This window comes from Musa acuminata, chromosome BXJ1-8 (genome assembly GCF_036884655.1).
Source record: "Musa acuminata AAA Group cultivar baxijiao chromosome BXJ1-8, Cavendish_Baxijiao_AAA, whole genome shotgun sequence".
Taxonomy (NCBI): Eukaryota; Viridiplantae; Streptophyta; class Magnoliopsida; order Zingiberales; family Musaceae; genus Musa; species Musa acuminata.
In genome coordinates this window covers 8,090,796-8,112,398 of record NC_088334.1, presented here as the reverse complement: position 1 = coordinate 8,112,398, position 21,603 = coordinate 8,090,796, and the positions used below count along the sequence as shown (strand labels likewise).

General features: G+C 40.6%; 3 protein-coding genes across 4 annotated transcripts; 2 read left to right on the top strand and 1 right to left on the bottom strand.

Annotated features, from left to right (window-relative positions):
* Positions 1-1,151: 1,151 nt before the first annotated feature.
* LOC135589022 (ethylene-responsive transcription factor ERF095-like) lies at positions 1,152-1,673 on the bottom strand. The gene has a single exon (XM_065081344.1). The coding sequence runs from the start codon at positions 1,671-1,673 to the stop codon at positions 1,152-1,154; it is 522 nt and encodes a 173-aa protein (XP_064937416.1).
* A 4,859-nt stretch (positions 1,674-6,532) lies between these two features.
* On the top strand, positions 6,533-11,669 carry LOC103993301 (protein ROLLING AND ERECT LEAF 2). Its single transcript, XM_009413312.3, has 4 exons — positions 6,533-8,191; positions 8,310-8,494; positions 10,223-10,446; positions 10,611-11,669. The coding sequence occupies exons 1-4, from the start codon at positions 7,081-7,083 to the stop codon at positions 11,401-11,403; spliced, it is 2,313 nt and encodes a 770-aa protein (XP_009411587.2). The 5' UTR covers positions 6,533-7,080; the 3' UTR covers positions 11,404-11,669.
* Positions 11,670-12,699: 1,030 nt separating this feature from the next.
* Positions 12,700-19,225, top strand: LOC135587380 (protein TRIGALACTOSYLDIACYLGLYCEROL 4, chloroplastic-like). Of its 2 annotated transcripts, none has more exons than XM_065078722.1 (5): positions 12,700-13,060; positions 14,222-14,456; positions 14,639-14,993; positions 17,209-17,546; positions 18,809-19,225. In XM_065078722.1, the coding sequence occupies exons 1-5, from the start codon at positions 12,786-12,788 to the stop codon at positions 19,004-19,006; spliced, it is 1,401 nt and encodes a 466-aa protein (XP_064934794.1). In that variant the 5' UTR covers positions 12,700-12,785; the 3' UTR covers positions 19,007-19,225. The 2 variants fall into 2 exon arrangements, with proteins under 2 accessions (XP_064934794.1, XP_064934795.1); XM_065078723.1 differs by lacking the exon at positions 18,809-19,225 and adding an exon at positions 17,927-18,754.
* Positions 19,226-21,603: the final 2,378 nt, after the last annotated feature.

Below are 21,603 nucleotides of genomic sequence, written 5' to 3'. Positions count from 1 at the left end.
TTTCATTTCGTATTTATCATCATGTAAATATAGATATATGTATTTCTTTCATTAATATCGTGTGATAAAAAAAAAACATAACATACATAGATTCGTACGATCGATGGTATTCCTGTATTTACTATTTTAAGAGATACTCGTGTGACTTTTTTTCGATATACTCCGATATGAAATATATTCAGGTAAGAAAATTGGTATACGAGTCAAATTAGAGCTCGTATTTTAGTAAGCTATCGAGTATCTTATTTGTGACCATTCATATTTGGAGGATTTGGTCTAAGGTATCTTTGAACGGGAGAGGTGATCACAGTAGACTTTGATGGAGATTTGAAAAGTCAAATCAAAGTGAGAACTGCAACACAATTAATTGGGTCAATTATACCTCAACCAAATCCTCACCAACTATGCACCCTTTATTGATTAAGGCACTTTAGACACCCGTCTACATCTTACAGTATTCTCTTTTATTTTATATTGTTTTAATTAATGTCTAATAAGCTTTGGAATTGTCTTACCGACTCGAGCATTGCACTATTGTCAATGTTTCACCCACATTGGACTATTAGTCTAAGGTCAGTCAACCTAGTTTTCTATACATAAACAAGTGCACAGGGTTGACTAATATACCAATGTCAAAATAAACTTGCTCGCCAATTTATTTCATGTGTAGAATTAGTGGACTTCTTTCTCTTATTGTTATACTGGTTTTATACCGTCTCAATCTCCACAGAAAAACTTGAAGCTAAAGATTGCAAGTTAGAGGTGCAAATATAGTCTCAATTCTCAACTTTCAAAGAAGCAATTACTTGAGTGAAAAAAGAAAAAAAATTCAACCATTAATATTTTTTTCATTTTTTTAATGAAACAACTTATTCAAAAAAAATAAAGAAAAGAACAGCAAATATTCCAACTATTTAAAAGTTTGATTAAACTTTACCTTACAACCATGTTGATATTTCATCTAATATTCTCACAAAGCCAAAAGGAAAAGAAATCAAACACAGCTATATAGAGTATTAGTTGAGATATAACTGAGGAATGTCCTACAATACCCATAATGCCCTTGTTCCCACTCAACCCGTAAATAAGTAACAAGTCTTCTACATAAGTCTATAGTGACAGTCTAGCTTCTTGTAGCGTGCAGTTACGGCCTACGGATGACGACCTGCGCCATCTCCTCCTCCTCCGCCGCCGCCGCCGCGGCTGATGGCATCGTCCGCCACCAGCGGGAAACGGTGCTGGGATCTCCCGACGTCATTGGGGAAGTTGAGGATCGCCCTGCGACCGCGCATCCGGAAGGCGGCTTGATCGTACGCCCTCGCCGCCTCGACGGCGGAGTCGAACGTCCCGAGCCAGATCCGGGCCCCCCGGCGGCAGGGGTCCCGGATCTCCGCTGTGAACTTCCCCCAGCGCCGCTGCCGGACGCCACGGTACCGCCTGCCGACGGACAGATCATCCGAGGACGGCAGCGGTTGCCTCCCGCCCTCGGGTGGCTGTCCGATGTCCGGACCCGACGGCGGGGCGGCGTCGGTCGTGGTCGGGTATAGGGGGGCGTCGTGGTAAGGAGGAGGGATGGGCGGTGGGGACCGGTCGACGAGGAGGAGGAGGGGGTCAAAGTCGCCGACGAGGAGGTGGTGATGGATGAAGTCGTCGACGGCGAGATGGTGCTCCATGACTTGGAAATAGGTAGAGCGACACAGGCTTTATCCTAGCGGAAGCGATCCACGGCAATGCCCTTTTCCTCGCCACCATGCCAACTTGAGCTAGTCGTCCTATGTTGACACCGGCATCCCATTAGAGAGGCAGCTGTGCTGGCCCCCCTCAGTCGTCTCACATTTATTATTGCCACCCATTTCTATGCATCCGAGCTCGTGCCACGACTCGACTGCTCCGTGGGTGATGGTCATCATTCGTCGTGACCCAAGTCGTCAATGGCCATGGGCGTTACGTAGGTCGTAGCTTCACATCTAGAAGCGCACTGTCGGGACTCCACAGCCGACTTGCCACTTGACGACAATGATGTGGATTTATAATGACATAAACCGTAAATTGGCTCGGTGTGTGAGCATGGAGAACGGTAGGGAAGTGATGAGGACGGTGATGGTGCATGCACTCATCCCATCGAAGTGATCACAATTGCCTGCCGGCTTAGTGTGCGGCTGACGATGATCCACGGGCTTCACAATCTTATCAGCTAATCTTAAACTATTACATGTTAAGTTCTCAAATGAACCCAAGCAAATAGCACAAGCTAAAAAGTGAAAAGGAACATTGCATAAATATTGATTAAACATAGAATAAAGGAACATAAAATTTGCTTTGATACTACTATAAATATTTTAAACTGAGTGATTTCGTAATTCTAAAAGTTTTAACTTTTAAGCTACTAGAAAATGGTCCAATCTATATTAAAATCTAACATTGAGTAGGGTATGTTTTCTTTTTATATTCGAGAAGCAAATAAAATGTTTATTGAACAGCAGATTTGCAATGAGATTTCAGATAAAAATACACAAATCACACAATGTTACCAGATGCATACATCAATATAAATCTCAAGTGACCAAATGAAATTTGTTATGCGATGTCACCGCAGATACCAATATGCCGTATCAATTAAAACCACATCCGGCACACAAGAAAAATAAAAGAGAAAGTTGCATCATAACAGTGACATTTTCTTGATTTATGATGTTATCTCAAGCTTCTTTGACTTTACTAACAAGCATTTAGATTTCCAACTACCCAAACCAAATCGACAGCAGAGATATCAAATTTTTCTCGACTCATTGATTCACACACCATTATCACATACCTTTACAAACACATCAAACACCTCTGATTAAGAGCTAGGAAGCATCATCTTGGAAGGAAGATGACTGTTGATTCAGCATGATCTGAGAACCAGGAGAAGGATACTCGGTCCATGGTATTTGAGGCAAGGTAAAGTGTGGCCTGCATGGATAGAATATGTCAGTAGAATGAAACTCAAGTCAGACAAGAATCCTCTTAATTCAATGGTTGGGCTTGTATTTAGGTATATGTTTATTGCATGTCACCTATATCTTGAAATTTTACATGTTTTATTAGAAACATTAACAGTGACTATCTCAAATTGCAACTTCTCCTTTTGCTAGAATTGTTTTCAGCTACCACTATCACAATTCTGGTCAGACATTGGCTAGACAAAACTTTCAGTAGCTAGCATCAGACAAAAGAATTGAAAGTATAGATAATGGTCAGGTGGACTATGAGCAAACTCAAATAATAAGCACTAAATATGCTGACTATGTAATCATCAGTAATAACTTTGTGTTCCATATACCACTATGCTGACATCAATAATCCCATACCTTTATTTTCAAGGAAAGACCATTGTATACGGCACGAAACATATGTTAAATAAGAGTTACCAAGCATCCTTCACTAGTTCATGTTTCTAAATCTTCATCATAAAATCCTTTCTCATGCAGCAGCTCTAAGTGGATCTAATGCTCCAAATGATTCGATCTGAAGGTCCACCCTAGTATGTTAGACTCCTATGTCTTGTCACGACCCGAGTCTTATGCGTTAACTGATCAACAACTCTCGTTTGATCCAATCACTAACCAAAATACTTCAACTAAAATTATCATAATACACTCATCAGACACTTATAAGTCATTTTCAACTCGAGCCCCCTCATCATGCCTAAATACTAAGTCGGTTCTGATACCAAATATCACGATCCGAGTCTGATACATTAAGTGACTAATAACTCTAGTTTGATCCAACCACTAAGATTGACTAGTTTTCAAAATGAGCCTCTAAACCAATAAATACCTATAATAATAACTGAATTTTCATATGTAAAATATTAAATGATAATTTCTAAGATCCGATCAATTAACAAAAAGATAATAAAGTGTTGGCTGTCCTGTGTAAAGCACTTGTAATCTAGAGGGCAGAAATAAAAAAATTGAGATCCATCGTGGCAAATGGAGAGTCTAGACCTGTCTTCGAGATTACACTAACGCAATAACCCATCAGTTCTAACTATCATTTAATATTTTACATATGAAAATTAGGTATAGAATTTAGTGAAGATTAGGTATGGAATGCAACGATCGCACCAGGACAAAAATATAAGAGAACGATTGCATCAAACCTGGGTGAGAAAATAGGAAGGCCAATGAGACTACGCTTTCTTCAAAACTCGACGCCATCCGACCGAATAACCAAAAGATAATGAAGTCGACCTAATAAAATAACCTAGGTTGCAATTTGCCTAGATCATGTACCCATATGAGCTTCAATTTCAATAGGCCAAAATTTTTCCTGCATGTCCTGCTGAAAATAAGGGTTTTTTTTTTTTTGTTCATTATCAGCTCAGCATTCCTCATAAAACTGATATTGAAAACAATTGTAGAATTAGATCTATTATCATTAATATGACGATGCAAGCACCAAACCAGAAAATGAGTAACAAGATTGACCTAATATTTGAATGTCACGCAAAATTGATATTTTTTGGGTTGATAAACAAGCTGCATTAGTAGGGGTATAGATGAAGACGGAAATCTCCAAGAACTAAAACAACAAGATATCCCGATAACCATGTTAGTCAACCCAATCGCTACCTCTTCGACAAGGAATGACTCCTCAAAGCAATTTAATGAATATTAGGTATGGAATGCAACGATCGTAATAGAACAAGAATATAAGAGAACGATTGCGTCGAACCTGGGTGAGAAAATAGGAAGGCCAGTGAGGCTACGCTTTCTCCGAAACTCGACGCCATCCGGCGGGGGTTTCAAGGTCCGCTGCATAGGACGTCTCGCTCCTCTTCGTTGCTCTCTGGACATCGGAGAGCGATAGGGCTTTTATAGTGTGAGCCGACCTTAACGGGTTTGAGCCAAACGTGAGTCCAACTCAAACTCGCTCGTTGAGCCCATTCATTGGCGATCGTTAAAGGACGAATCATATTAATCCCATTCCAAGTATATCTCTGAATTGCCCATAACAATTTTCCTGCATGTACACAATATAAATCCGTAGGATATTAAAAACATCAAATTAAATATCTAAACCATAAATATTTACGTGGATCTCTACGACACATTCGTATTATTCTGTATTGGAATACTTTGATTTCGTCACACATCATAATTATAAGATAATTTAAATATTTTTTTCATATTTATAATACATTTAACTATAAAGTAAGATGTATTTAAAATATATTATCATAATCCGAGCTTAATAGGTTAACTAGCTTATCAACTTCGTTTGATCTAAATCACTGACCAAAATGCTTAAGCTGAAGTTGATAATAATACACTCATCGGATCAAGTCAATCTTAATATTGTCCACTTTCGATATGGAACTAATCAGGAGTGTTAGATTGCATATTAATTCCTCGTGTTTTATAATTTATGAAAGAAATACTAAAAATCCTAAAACAAAAAATTATTGTGTTATGACAATTAGATTCAATTTATCGATTTACATAAAGATCAAGATCGGATATATTTTCGACTGTAATGTTTAAGTCAATTATCATGATTTTATGATTGATCTAATTTGAAAGATAATATGAAGATGAACGAAGTATTCTTGGAAGATAAATACTTTCCTCTCAACTTAAGATAAACATATGCTATGAAAAGGGAGAAGTTTGTATAGCGTCTCCAATTCCCGTTGCCATTCACTTCTCCTTAAAAACACTGAAAGTGTTTCAGACAGTCATCCGCGATCCCTCACTTTCTCATAGTTATTTGAAGTTGAAGTATTCACAAATGCTAAGATCACATCCCCAAAACCCTGGAGATTGATTAACAATTGCCGAATGGAAGGGATATCGGAACTGTTCTGCATGTGAGGAGCCATAGGAGTGTTAGTAATTTAGATCCCAACCTGGAGTTGGAACAGTGATCGAGGACGCTTTTTGGAGTGTAATGGCAATGAAGAATTATCATCAGCAAGCAAGAGAGCAAAAGGAAGCATTTGGCTTCAGCTTGAAACCAGCAAACATAGTGGTCCTTCGTTTCATGATAAATCTATGTATATATATATTGGTGTCAGGGGGATGAACACACAATGGACAGCAGTGCTTCAATAAATATACATATCTAACGATGTGTGGGAAGGAGAACCCTATTCCCCACTAGCACAGCAGCTTTATTCTTCGACGTTTGCAAGTGCTCCCACCGGAGTGGACATGAGTCATAAAGGTCAACAGTTTCCATAGGATCCACCATGCAGATGAGGGAGGAGGAAAGAGAGGAAAAAGGAGAGGAAGGGAAGAAGAGGCCAAGAGAAGGGAAGACGAGAAGGTGGAAAAGAAGGCACCGTGCACATGGGTGGTTGGTCCAAGCTAAAGGAGGATCGGCAACTTTGTCCCTCCTCTCCTTTCCACGCCCCCTTCTACTTTCTTGGTGCCTTCTGATCTCCTCCCTCCCCCCATAAAGCAGATGCATTACATGCTTTCTCTCCTGTAACACTTTCACTTGAACCTTTCAGGAGGCAGAAACACCTGCACCTTGCAATTTGAGTGTTATTTAGCAGCCGATGACAGTGAAACCAATCCACATTGTAGTTGGATGAGATCCTTTCTCTACATTGAGGTTAAGAACCAAGTGGAGGATGACCGGGTTAATCTCATCATGAAGCTCCTTTTCCATCGGTGTTGAATAGCACTCTGCTGTTTGACACGGCGACGGAGATGAGGCTCGTTGTCTCTTCTTCCTGCTTTTCCATCACCGGCAGACGAGGCCATGTAAGGTGTGGCTTCTGTGTCTCGCTCGAGACAGCAGGGACACAGAGTCTCGTTCCGATTGGGCAAATACTGCGGGCGCCTCACCCGTGGACCCCACAGCCCAGGTTACCTTATTTCCTTCGTCGAGCATCGATAGCGAATCGCGACCGTCCAATGAACCGAAATTGACAAATCGAACGGCTTATCCTCTTCGCTCGTTGTGCCCAGTTATAGAGGACCTAAACGTTAAAAAGGTTGTAAGTAGTGGCATATCTGTGGTTTTTGGCTATTTATCGTGCTCTCTCTCTCTCTCTCTCTACGTGCCGCCACTGTGAGGGAGCAAATGGGGTGCACGGCGTCGAGGCTGGAGAACGAGGACTGCGTGCGCCGCTGCAAGGAGCGGCGCCGCCTCATGAAGGAGGCTGTTCACTCCCGCCACCACCTCGCCTCCGCCCACTCCGATTACCTCTGCTCCCTCCGCCTCACCGGCTCCGCCCTCACCCGCTTCGCCCTCGGCGAGCCCCTCGCCGTCTCCGAGCAAACCCCTCCCATCCTCCTCCGCTCCTCTTTCTCTGCCTCCGCCGCCTCCTCCTTCCCCCCGTCCAAGCCCCAGCCCCCTCCCGCTCCATCTCCCCCGGCACCGCGTCCCCGACGCCGCCCCCGCCGCCACCACGACTTCTCCCCTTCCCCTTCTCCATCCGTCGTGTCCTCCTCCACCTCCTTCCGCAAGCCCTCTACCTCCGCCGCGTCCGACGCCGGCCACCCTGGGTTCCCTCCACGGAACCCGACGTACGCCACCACCCCTTCCCAGTCCTCCTCCGCCTGGGACTGGACGAAATGCTGCCCGCCTTCGCCACCCAATTCCGAGTTTTTCGAACGCAGGAAAACCGAGCTCGAGGAGAAGAATCGTCTCCGGCACCATCTCCCCCCGGAAGAAGAAGTGGACGAGTCGGATGAGGAGCATGTAGCGCCAGCGGAAGAAGGACGAGGAGGAAGAGAAGAGGTTTATTGCCGCGAATGGGGCGAGCACTGTACCAGCCCCACCAGCTCTTCCACCCGATCCGATGGCGAGCCGCAGCGGGAGGAGGGACGAGAAGACGAAAGGGACACAGTATCGACATCAGAGAGCACGGCCACCAGATCAGAATACGCCCCAAGTCAGGCGGCGCCGTCCGAGATCGCATCGTCTGCGGCGGCGGAGGTGAAGACGCGGCTGCGGCCGAGGTCGGAGGCGGGATCATCGTCCGCCAGGTGGAAAGCCGGCGTCCAGGAGACTACCTCGTCCTTCGCCGCCGCTGCCGAGCTGCCGATGGTGGTGCGCCACCACAACCTGGCGGAGATTGCGGCCGCGATCGAGGAGTACTTCATCAAGGCCGCCGATGCCGGCAGCGCCGTCTCGGATCTCCTCGAGATTGGCCGGGCCCAGTTTGACGGTAGCTTCCGGCAGCTCAAGAGTAAGTGGAGGAACGCCCATGTTTCGTTAGGGCTTATGGCATCCATTACGATTCGTCCTGCGTTGCAGTCAGGTTAAGGCTTCAAACTATTATTAGCTTTGTTGTATTCAAATTTCAGAGACGGTGTACCACTCGAACAGTGTGCTGAGCGCTCTGTCCTCGAGCTGGACGTCGAAGCCGCCATTGGCAATTCGGTACCGCTTGGATACAGCAGCTTTAGAGGAGTCAGGCGGAGGGAAGAGCCATTTATCCACTTTGGAGCGGCTCTTGGCTTGGGAGAAGAAGCTCTACGAGGAGGTGAAGGTATATTTAGGGGGAAACCTTTTTAGCTTGCTTTTGCTGTTATTTGTTGTCACCGTAATGTCTTATGGAATCATCGTAGAAATTTATATACACATCTGAATTTCCACTAGAAATTTACATAGAGATGGATGCATACTGGAATGAGTTTGGATGAAAATTTTCGTTTTGGTGTTATTTGTTGTCACCGTAACGTCTTATGGAATCATCATAGAAATTTATACATACATCTGAATTGCCACTAGAAATTTACGTTGAAATGGATGGATGCATACTGGAATGAGTTTGGATGAAAATTTTCGTTTTGGATTGAGATATTAATATCGAGTGCTTAAAAGGAAAATTTTGGAGCCCTTGCTACATGAAATAATTTGTAGTCACTTTACTCTTGATCTTTGTCTGATTCTTAAATGTAGGGGCTTTCATCTTTTTCCCTATGGGGTATACTGACTTGGTGACGATGAACTCTCTACAGAGTGACAGTAAACTCTTTATCGTTGTCTGTTTTCAAGTTATAGTAAAGCAAATTTGTTCCTTGAGATCATTAATCAGATATGTGTAAATTTTAGCACTTTGGTTCGATTGTTTCCCATGTATTTTATTTCATTTTGTTTAAAGATACCACTGACAAGTGTTGTATTTTTCTCTGACTTCCTTAAAAGATGGTTACTATCTCGATGATAGTTATACCTGGAGCAGGCTCATAGCAAGCCGGTCAACTACTGATACATGAGCAACTATGGTGCTGTTTAGAAACTCCTATAGGCTATTGCCACCATTTGGTCGAATGAAACATAGTTGAACAATTAGCACGGTTCAGATTGTAGAAACTCATAGGCCACGGGCACCATTTGGTTGAGGCCTTGGAAGTAACCCTCTGAAGCATTTGAGCTGACAGGCTACCAATTTATTGTCTGACGTTGGTCAGTCAGTAGGAAAATTGAGTACTACTACAAGTAGATTCTTAAAGATGCTGATAGAGGTGGGAAGAAAGAGAGAAGTGCTTGTCCCATGGTAGTTAACAGGGGACTGTCACTTGCAAAGAACCAAGGTCATGTTAATTGTATATTATTGTTTATTTCTAGATGGTGTTGGCTTGATTCAAGCTAATGGGATCACTAGATTGCACTTTAGGGAAACTCATGTTTATTTCTCGATCATAGTACCAAGCTCATAATGCACGTGATATCGTACGTGGAGGCAGTTGTGCAATTTGTGGTCCTTTATCATTTTCTTTTGATCATCTAGTACCATGTAACGTGACAAACAACCGTGTGTTACTGTTCAGTTCTTCAGTTATTCAACACAGTGGTCGGTCAGAAGGAATCTTTCAGATGAATCAATGTACCTTCAGTATTGGTAGCAAACTAGGTCCAAACAGATTCAATTTCCTCCATTTGACCGATCAATCTTTTATCCTTATTGCACAAGTGATTTAATTAGATATATTTGAGGTAGAAATAAGAAATTGTAAGCAAGTCTGGAAAAAAAAACCTAATGGTGAACACCTAGGGATCACAAACACATTGCCTTTATTGATCTCTGCAAGTGAACAGAGCATCTGCTTACGGCAAGGGTCCACGTAATGTGGCAAGTGTATCACTTAGATTAAGCCATTCAAAGGTCTCTGAATTAGAAGTACGTTAAGCGTGTGCTATCTATATAATTTTTGTCATCAAGATGGTTACTTTTATTATCATCAATGGTTATCTCTGTTGTTTCACTGTACAGGCTAGAGAGGGTGTAAAGATTGAGCATGAGAAGAAACTGTCGACACTGCAGAGCCAGGAATATAGCGGAAAGGAGGATGCAAAACTCGACAAGACCAAGGCTTCCATTAAGAAATTGCAATCGCTGATCATAGTGACATCTCAAGCTGTCACAACCACATCTTCTGCCATAACCAAAGTCCGTGATGATGAACTTGCACCACAACTTGTTCAGATTTGCTATGCGTGAGTGTTTCTCCTCTGATCAAAATCTTAGTTTTTTGACTTTCAGAGCATCCATGATTTTGTTGAAGGCACTGCTAAGACTTGCTTCTAGCTTCAATTATAAGCTAAACTAAAGCATCTATTTAACTGTCTAAACCATAGTGTAATGTTCAAACATCTTACAGGCTTTTGAACATGTGGAGACAAATGAATTGGTTTCATGATGTCCAAAACCATGTTGTGCAACAAGTCCGGGGCCTTGTGAATCGTGCCTCTTCTGGCGAATCAACCTCTGACTTGCATCGGCTGGCAACCCGTGATCTTGAAGCTGCTGTCTCCGGATGGCATTCAAGCTTCAATCGCCTCATCAAATACTATCGTGACTATGTCCGTTCCCTATACGGCTGGCTTAATCTTACGCTCCTCCAAATCAGCAGCGACGCCCCGCAGAAAGACCATTCTTCACACATTGTGATTGAACTCACAGCCTTCTGTGATGAGTGGAAGCACGCTCTAGATCAACTGCCTAACACTGTGGCATCTGAGTCTGTCAAAAGTTTCATGAATGTCATCCATGTCATCTACACAAAGCAGGCAGAGGAACTGAAGATCAAGAAACGGGCTGAGGATTACTCAAAAGAGCTTGAGAAGAAGTCTAGAGCACTAAGAAGAATTGAGAAAAGATACTACCAGTCCTCGATGGTCGGCATGGTGCTTCCAGGAGGTGGACGTGACAATGATGGACAAGTATTCGACACACGTGACCCACTGGCAGAGAAGAAATCAGAGATCACAGCTTGTCGGATAAAGGTAGAAGATGAGATGATGAGGCATGCTAAGGCAGTTGAGGTCACCCGATCGATGACCCTTAACAACATACAGACAGGCCTGCCTGGTGTGTTTCAGGCATTGACCGGCTTTTCAGCCATGTTTGTGGAAGCTATGGAAGGTGTTTGCCGTCGAGGTGTGTCTGTTTAATAGAATATCTTTCATACTTTTCGGCTATTTTCTTATTGATATGATCAAGCCATAAGGGGAAATATATAGTTATAAGCACGAAGATATACTCTCCCATCCTTTTAGGTGTGTCAGGTTGGATAAGTTGATGTAAATATATCATTTTTGAAACATATCCTTTTCCCTTTCTGGAATGTGGGAGGGGATGTCTTTGGACAGGCAAAATTTGGTTGGTTGGTTTGTCTGTGCTTTAATAAAGATCAATTCATCTTCTCTGTTGTGTTTTATCTATGGTTTCTCTAATTGCCTACTGAACTGGTTTGAAACAGGAGTGTCTGTGTTGATCTTTTTGCAGAGAAGTGTTATGCTCCATGGAACCATGTGGATTGGCTGTAAACAAGCTTCAATTGCACGATTATTCTGTCTAATTTCTTCCGACAAAATGAGTTGTGGTATTGTGATAATTTGTTCCATGAATCTAAAGATTTCCCACTTCAACCAGCAATCAATGAGCTTGTATGATATACAAGGTTGATGGTGTTCTACCAGATGATGTTGGGCAGAAGGCTGCTACCAAACGATGCAATGATGGCGACTCGAATCAATTAGGTGTTGCAGAAAACATCAAAAAGCTACGTATCATCGAGAGGGATTCTTAATGGGCAGAGGTGTCGTGGGTTCATGCGGCAGTGTGTGGGGGTGTGACCACCCTCATCACTGCCGCTGCCGTATGAACAATGATGCCTTGTGTTGGTGAGCTTTTTCTTGGGTCCCTTGCTCGACACGTCCAAATCTTTCATGTTGCCTGAGAGAATCTGGAGAAGAAGATGGTCAACTACTAGTCGTCGCTTTTGTCGAGTGGATGGAGGCACCATATCGATTGCTTCCATTGCTCTCCGTTGAGACGTCAGCTCCGTATAAAATAATTCCTTTTCTATTCCGGATAAGAAATGAAAGAGAAAAGGAATCGAACTTAATGGCGGAAGACGAGATATTATACTGTGATACGTCTTCTCCTTTATAACCTAAGCGATGAGAGTTCAAGTGGGTTCCACAGGTGGGCCACGTTTGCTTTCCCGAGCGCATTGGGTGGGCCCCAGGAGACCTGGAGAAACTTCCGCATGGTAGTGAAGTGGGTCTCCGTATGGCGGTCGGCAAATCATGTGTGCGCAGATGAGGTCGAACGCATATGAGGAAAACGGGTCGGATATTATCAACGAATTGGAATCCGGATTCGTATCAGGATCCGGGTCCGGATCCGATCGATTCGTGTGTGAGTCGGGCAAGCAATAAACGGGTACGAAAATTATTCTTGTGGATATCATTACGCCTCTTGGCGAGCGAGCGTACACGGCTCGCGTTGGTCGCAATCGGCCGGCGTAATCTGGAGGGAGTGAGGGAGGATGGGGCGGCTGCGGTGGGCGGAGGAGGGATGCGGGCGGTGGGAGCTGGACATGGAGGCGCCGGTGACCATGGAGGGCACCGCCCGCGCGGTACCCGGCGACCCCCTCCCTCTCGGTCTCTCCCGCGGCCGGCGCATCACCCGCCCCAAGCAGCTTGACTTCATGCACCGGTTTATGTCCTCCCCGCTCGTCCCCTCCTTCGCCGGCGATCCCGCCAACGGCGGGCAGGGCCTCCTCCTCCACCACGCCCACACCCTTCATCTCACCGAAAATTGGTATCATTTTTCCTTCCCCTTGTTTCTTCTTCTCCTTTCTCTTCTCCCAATACATGCCGCCTTTAACCCAATCAAGAATTAATCTTTATGGATTATTCGTGTCTTGTTTGTGGTGAAAACTTACCAATTTCCGTCAATTGAGCTGTCCACTATACAAGATTAAGGCAATGTGCATCTGGTTTTTGTGTAATCTGTTCAATCTTTTGATGACCGACACACCCTGAATGCTTGTTATTTGGATGAGTAGCAGCAGTACGCCTCTCTGATTATTTTGAAGGGGTTTGGTTTTGTAGCTCTTAATCTATGCAAAACAAGGGATTTTGCAGGTTAGAGTTTGTGTTATTTAATTCATCTTAGTATACTGAGGCATAGGTGGAATAGCTGAACTCATAAATCTAGATAATATGCTTCCCAAGGATAAGAGACTGTTGCAAATCTTCACTATTAGGAGTATGTGCAGGCTGTGAGGCCTTTCTTTTAGATTTATAATCTAATCTATGTGGTGGCTTTTGGAAGAGTGTCACTGACATTGAATTTTGAAGTTGGATGTTTCTTTTAATTATCTATTGTAACAACCTGTCATATGTTCTGTATGCCTTTTCCAGAAATCCAATTACGAGTATAATGCAAGTATGTTGGACTTCCTAGTTTTTCATTTCTGTATTTTGTGGTAATAAATATATTTTTTTTATTATGCTGTTTTGTGAAACCTTTAAAGTTTGAAGTTTTGCTTCTTGTTATAGGTTTTAGCTGCTTTCATAACTTTAGGAAAAGAGAGAGAAAAACTTGTAGCACATGAAAGCACACATCATAAAGAAAAGAATATATTTCAATATTAGTTGCTTGTCTATCTAAAGAAAAATATCTTTATGCATTGCTTTATAAAACATGCATGCACAAGCTTTTTGAATGAAATTAAGTATGCTAGCATTTGTTTGTATCTTTCAGGATCCATTGGTCTGGACTTGTAGAACTTTTTATAATGTTATCTTGGTTGTAGTAAGATTTTGTCGCAGTCTTCTATAATCTTTTTTTTAACATTTTAAGATAAGTTTTTGATTGGTTGAGAATTTTGATATGTGTTTGTATGATAAATCTAGTTGCAGATTCGTCAACATATTTATGGTGATTTTCTTCTAATCAGGGAGTATAGCTTTTCAGGTCTACTACCATCATGGATCAGTTAGATGTGCAGAAAATTTCACTCCTCTTTAAAGAATTTGCATCAAATCATGGCAAGGAGATCTCATGGCCAAAGATCATCTTCAAGCATTTACTTGACATATTCTCATGGGGCCTTGGTACTGAATTCCTGTTCACACAGAATTCTTCTTTTCTTGTTGAAATGTACAATGTCAAGAAAGGAAATCGAGGGAAAGCAATTTTTCAGCAAAAGGCAAGTCATATGTATTTGCTCATACTTTTAAACTTTGGTTTATCTTTTGCACTTGCAGTTCATTTACTATATTTTTTATTGTTTAATATCACATGTAATAACCTATCCTATTAATCTTGTTACTTCAAGATGCAAACTTAGTAGGATATAACTTCTCATCTACATGTCTCTTATGGATGCAGCTTCCACATCACAACCTAACACTTGAGACAGCTTGGCCTGGACTTTTTGTTGATAATAATGGAACATACTGGGATGTACCATTATCATTAGCAGTTGACCTTGCTTCCATTTCCTCAAGTTCTGGTTTGAGCTATCATTTATGTTTACAGCATAATAGTGGGAAACCAAAACACTTTGGTGGTGATCAAACTACTCAAGTACCTCCTTCTCTGTTGCCTGGTTTATGTGCAAGAGCTGCTGCTTCAATCAAAGAGAATTGGAGCATTTGGAGAAAAAAAGAAGGCAAGTTAAGGATGGTTCAGCCTTATGATGTGTTCCTTTCAGATCCCCATATAACTGCATCAGGGGTTCTTGGTAAGCTTACAATGTTATCAATGCATCTTCTTATTTAAGAAAAGTGGAAGTGCTCGAGCATTTTCAATTAACTTTCTAATATAACTGTCATATTTACCAGTTTGGCTCAAGTACCCACACTAGTTTGGCTCTCATCTGACCAAACCACGAGGGTTTTTTTTTTGTGTAGTTTTAGTCACTTCATCATGGAAAAACTAGCCATCGTATCAGTCTAGCACTATAGCAATTTACAAGCTAAAATAATACATTTCTGTTGGAATTTTTACAGTCAGGTAATTTAGATCTCTATTATAATATTAACCTTTTTGGGTTGCCAGCTATGCTGCATGAATTGAAACTGGATTTTGTTTTCTATTTGCATGAAATTGGGAGGGAAGAGGGCAGACTTTGGTACAATGGTAAGATTGTGTTTTTGTGACCTGAGAGATCAGGGTTATGGTTCAGATCATGTAAGGTTGTGTGCATTGTAAGGTATCTAGTTTCGAATGATATCACCCGGTACGGGCGGTATGTATCGGTCCGACAGTAAACCGGTACGCAGACCGTTTGCTACCGAACGGTATTTTTTTATTTATAAATAAATAAATAAATATATATATATATATATATATATATATATATATATATATATATATATATATATATATATATATATATATATATATATATATAAGCGACGTCGCCGAGATTTTTTAAATTTTATATATAAATATATATATATACCGAACGGTATACCACTCGGTATACAATACCGTACTGTACCAAGAGAAGGTCGAAACTCCGGTACGTTACGATATTTCAATCCTTGGTACATTGACCCTCCCCAAACCCATAACGGGGAGAGCATCATGCATTGGGTATATCATTTTTTATGAAATTGAGAGAGAGCACTAATGACAATAGGGTAGTGTCCATTTATCACTCTTGAGAAATAGTTATGACAATATGTGGCAAGTTTCTATAATGGAAATAGGTTATAGCTTCTATTAGGAAACACGCATTGGTCAATTTTTCATATGACTATACAAGTTCCTGTTTTCAGATTGATTTCCCTATTCTCTTGAAGAGAAAATGTTACAAAGCAGAAGTGATGTGCTTGTCTAATAGCATGGCTACACATTTTTGAAACACATGTGGGATTGTTATAGTGAAAGAAAATATTTGAGAGACATCGAGGAAGCTCTTCCAATGATTTGTGTTTTTGTGCAAAGGCTGCTTACCTGTACTTAAGTCAGCAAGAAGTGATGGTTCATTTGAGGTTACCGCAGGTCAAGAAAGCTCTTTCTTGTATGTTGGAGTTGTGCCATTGGCATATAAGTTCTTATTTCCTATTTATGCTTTTACATATGCAGCTTTCCACTCCAGCTTAAGATAATAAGAACTACTTCATATGCTTGTCCTCTAACTAGGCAAGACAACCTATACGTCCTGTGCAGCATCTAGATGCACACTGGTTCCATTAGGGTAGGTTCTCTCCAATTTGAAGTTCCATTATTGTTGGGTTTTGTGCACATGTCTCTCAGGAAATGGCATAGGGTATGATGTGCCCCCGAATGTGGCAAATGGAGCAGCATTAGAGAATGGCTTATGGCCATCATGCTGCAGATATTAGCATTCTTTGATGAAAAAAAAAATGCATCTACACAGAGGTATACAGTTTTATGATTTGTTTGTACCGATCATTTTATGGCACATAACGCATGACTTGCAGCTGTACTGATGATGCCTAATTTATGGTTTAGTGTATGTTGGCAAGTTAGTTAATCTAGTAAGACATAAGTTGTCTGTGAAGATTGGCAGCTCATTAGCTAAGAGAAATTTAAACAATTGTCACTTAGAACGTAGATAATCACTCTAACTTTTGAGTATTTTTGCATTATGGAATTTTCATGGTTTATATATGTTAATTTTATATCAATAAGTTATGGGCTAATGTTTGCCTTAAACTGTGCATATTACTGCATTAAGTTGATCGGTACTACTTGGAACTGGTAGTGTATAGGTATTAGTCTGATCATGATTTGATTAGGCCTTCCTTTACTGTTCATTTTGAAAAACCTAGTATGATTTCACCTTGGAAGGATCAGGAAGCATTGATGTTTTGGGGAACAGAACATATCTGCTTTTCTCAGTTTGTTCTCTCAACTGCCAACCAGATAATCTGCTAAATGCAATATCTTAAGTCAACTGCATGTTTTACATTTTGTTATGGCAGGGGCAGTGGCCAGTGCATCATTGGGAGATTGCTCGGCACGGCTCCCTATTGAAGATGGGTTGGAGAGATGCAAGGCCTTAAGGCTGTACGCCCGAAAAAACAATTTGGCAGTCTTCGCAGATCTCTTTGCATCTGTATCTTATACGGCCCAGCATGGAAATTTTCAAAGGCTTTTTCTTGATCTCACGAGGTTCAATGCCCGACTAGATTTCCCCTCAGGTTCTGCATTTCTAACCGGGGTTGCACATTTATCACAAGATTTATATAATTCGCGACAACTGAATTTAGAGGCAATCCGTGCTGTTTGTCCAGAGCTGACAGTATCTCTGCAACAACAGGTAACTATTTTTTCTTTAAGTTATATAGAGTTATCTCATGCGTATCCATTGTAGATGCGGTCACAGAAACATGCATGTTACATTAACCTTCTGATATTTTGGCCAACCTATGAAGTCACTTGAAAAGTGCATTTCTTGGTACCACTTTAAAATCTTCTTTGCAGATCACCCTAAATGTTCATTTGGATTGACTTCTAGACTTCTACCGAATAAAACTGTGTGAGATTATAAATAAAATGTGATAAGTATTTAATAGGGGGATTGAAACGTGGAAAAATCCAAAACCAGTGTTGTTGCTTTCATTTTCTACTATTTTTAACAAGTGTTATAAATAAATGGTTGTTATTGGTCGTATCTCACTAACTCAGCATTGCTTGCAGATAACAGATACAGTGAGGTGAAGCATTTATCTATTGGAGGCTTTAGAATGTATATACATAAAATAACAAATTGATTTCTACCTTATTATGCTTGGTTGGGAAAGTGGGTGGGCAAGGTGTCCAGTCCTTATGACTAATAAGAAAATGCTGATGATCAGAGATGATTTGAAGTCGGCATTGCTGAGAACTGAAGGAAAGATGAGTAGTATAACTGAATACAGCTTAGGAGATGTTGCAAAGTGAGAAGTGTATTCTTATAGTTGAATACTGCAAATAATATGGGACTCTGAATTAGCAAAGCAAAGGCATTCATTTGTGGAAATCAGTTGTGAATCTTGTTTGACTTTTCTGCATTCCTTGTGTTCTAGCTCTCTCATTTCAGACTAAGGTTTCAAATAGCAGCCAAACTAATACATACTGATCAGTATGTATTGAGCCAACTGAATAGCATTTCCGGACTATATGGGATCTGTTGATACTCTTTTTTTCTTTCTTATTAATGCCAGATGGTACCTGTTATTATACTAGTATTTTGCTGGTTCAACAAGATATTGAAACCAGTAATGGACAAGGATTTTAAGCCTTGATTCACACTATAATATCTTTCTTTCTTCTAATGCCATTATTAATTAAATTTTCAGGAAAAGACTTTGTCTTTTTCTAATCCAGCATCCATTCCCACATTCTGGTTGGTGTATGATACATTGGCCTAGCAGATTGGCAGAATATAAACTCTAGTGCTCTTTTTAAGGCATGGTCAACTATCACTCGGAGATGACAAAACTTTGGATTTCTTGGAACAGTTGGCTATCTTAAACATTTTCGAAAGCTTTTCTCTATGGTGAACTTTTAATCCAACATTTGGTTTTGACTCCTTTGCAGATTGCTGGGCCCTTCAGCTTTCGAGTTGATTCCAGAATTTTGTTTGACCCAAAAGACAGATACCACATTGCTCGCCTAGATGAGTCCATATTTGCAATTGACTGGGCTTTGAAGGTTCTTGGTTCAGCCAAGGCAACGGCTTGGTACTCCCCAAAACATCGAGAGGCCATGGTGGAGCTTCGGTTCTTCGAGAGCTAAGGAAAATGCATAGTTCTTCCTCTGTGTTTACCTAATCTGTTCCAGAATAGTAATCTCACTGAAATTACAGACCTCAACATTTTAGCACTTGTCCTCCTTGTTTTCCTTTTCTCCCTGATCTAGCAGTTCCGTTGCTCACTCTTATGTTTACAATCCTTTGTGTATCAATGTATGACCAGTTAAAGAGACTGCAATTTAATCTGAGTGTCAAATTGTTTACCACACTGAATTTAGACTTTTGGCTATTTTGTGGACTATTTTATCTCCTTTTTTTGCTTCATGATTTATATCAAGTAGAAGATTGCTTCTTTTGGCTGCCTGAGTTTAGACTCTGCAGCTCTCTTGTTTCATGGTTCTCTTGATGTACATCAAGAGGAAGATTACTTCTTTTAGCTGACTGTTGACTATTATTTTCTCATTTCTTCTTCAAAATGTGAAGATTCATAGAGGGGTTAACAGAAGCTCTTTGTTCTTGTACATCTGAAGCAGAGCCTTTTGAGATCCTTCCATCGAGTTTGGTATGGATTCCTCTGGCTAGTAAAATTTTAACTATCAAGTTGACTTCTTGATATAGAAGTAAGATCATGGTCTGCAGTACCGAACTGTACCATCCAATATGGGCGGTACGTACTGATCCGACAGGTTGTCGGTACATGGACCGTCGGTTACCGGTCCGAGTGCACTGTAACAGAGTTACAGTATTCGGTATATCAAGGTGTGCCGCTCGGTATATCGTACCGTACCGGTACCGAGCCCAGGTCAAAACACCGATACGATACGGTATTACGAACCTTGAGTAAGATTGTCTATATTAATCAGAAGTTTTAATGCATTGGATTTATTATCATGACCATTTTTACAAGAATCAAAAAAATACAGTGTCACATCATGTTAATACAAGTATTGCAATTTGTTCTTATCCAAGCTTATCATATTGGCTTTGATTTATTATTTTGTGTATCACATGCACTCCATAGTAGAGTTTCTTAGGTTCGGATATAGATAGATGTCATGCAGCTGCACCAATTCCAGTGAGCGTGATCGCAATTAATATGGTTGGCTTTGTCAACCCAAAACCATGCACGATCGTAAAGCTACAGTGCTGAAGGCCCACTGAAAACCGAGTCCCAAGCTTACAATGCACCTCTCTCTCTCTCTCTCTCTCTCCTGTGCGTCATAATGGACAGATCCGTTGGTTCACAGAAATCTATGGGAATTGTTGTGATAATGTCAATATATATATAGCCCTTTTCTCAATGGGAGACGTGAAGTATTCAAACTTTGAAGATATATATACAGTACTTTAACTTTCATCATCTTCTTTCAGATCAAACAGCAGTGAGAACAGTTCCCATCGCCACACCAACTCAGTCAAATTAATACGTAAGAGCTTCAACTGCCCATCTCTTTGAAGTCTCTCTTGCACTTGGTAATGATTCACCATGGGTTCCTTTCCATGTTTTCCATCACCCGACATATCGCGTCCGTTCAAAGAAGAAGATGACAGCTCGGGAAAGCCACATGCGTACAGCGACAGAATCCATGACGATGGCCCCTGCGAGGGAGACTTGAGGAGGGATTAGGTTTTCGCTGTCGCCATCTCTATGGAATAAGGCCATTTGAATCGTCTCCGGTTTGTCTCCTGTGACAAATCGGAGTGTCATTTTCGCTGTTGCCATCTCTATGGAGTGTCATTATTGACAAATCGGTGCAATAATCTTGTTATAATAATAATAATAATATATAGATGTTTTTAGAGTATGTGATCCTATTTCATTGGGTAGGATATATTATAGATTGATCTTATCTAATTGCATAGGATATAATAAGATTATCAATCAATAAAAAAGAAATCTAATTATAATAAAATTTCTTATGAGATAATTTTGATGAGAGAAATTCTTCTAATTATTTATCTTAGATCCTCTATTTTCGTCTATAATTAGATAAGAGATTATTCTTTTATCTCTTCTAAGTCACATGAGCTAGTATTTAAAATATTATAAACCTTTTCTCATCCCCTTTATTCTTAATCCATCGCTTATAGCGATTTTACGAAGGATGAAAAGAGAGAAGCACAATGACCTTGTAAATCAAATAAAGATTTTCTATATGATATCGAAAGGTATACTTTGATCTATTGTTATTTGATTTTAGTTCTTTAATATTAATTTTTATATATATAATAATGATATATTATGATTTTTATGCTTACAATGTCTACTAGTAGGAAGATTTTATTATTCTTTTAGACCTAATTATTAGTTTCACTAGTGCCATATTATAAGATATATGCTAAGCAAATTTATATATATAATCTTTACTATGACATAATAAAATCTTTATCGATTAAGCTATATAACATCTTCGAAAATATTTTATAGCACAAAGTTTCAAACTATGATATCTCGAACCCATAACTGAGTTAGGTCAACGATCTAACCAAGTAACTGAGGTTGCTTATTTCAAGATTAAGTCTCCCAATATTTCTAGGTTTTAGCTAATGATTTATATGAACTATAAAAATCAATTCAAGAGAAATATAAAAGAGAACTTTTGTTTGTATGCATAAATTACTGCCAGAAAAAAAAAAAAAA

Bases quoted from the DNA above. Each gene is read 5' to 3' on its own strand.
- LOC135587380 (XM_065078722.1), top strand. From the start codon at position 12,786: ATGGGGCGGCTGCGGTGGGCGGAGGAGGGATGCGGGCGGTGGGAGCTG. The intron at 13,061-14,221 runs GTATCATTTTTC...ATAGCTTTTCAG, and splicing joins CTTCATCTCACCGAAAATTG to GTCTACTACCATCATGGATC. The intron at 17,547-18,808 runs GTAACTATTTTT...ACTCCTTTGCAG, and splicing joins CAGTATCTCTGCAACAACAG to ATTGCTGGGCCCTTCAGCTT.
- LOC103993301 (XM_009413312.3), top strand. From the start codon at position 7,081: ATGGGGTGCACGGCGTCGAGGCTGGAGAACGAGGACTGCGTGCGCCGC. The intron at 8,192-8,309 runs GTAAGTGGAGGA...TTCAAATTTCAG, and splicing joins TAGCTTCCGGCAGCTCAAGA to AGACGGTGTACCACTCGAAC. The intron at 10,447-10,610 runs GTGAGTGTTTCT...AACATCTTACAG, and splicing joins CTTGTTCAGATTTGCTATGC to GCTTTTGAACATGTGGAGAC.
- LOC135589022 (XM_065081344.1), bottom strand. From the start codon at position 1,673: ATGGAGCACCATCTCGCCGTCGACGACTTCATCCATCACCACCTCCTC.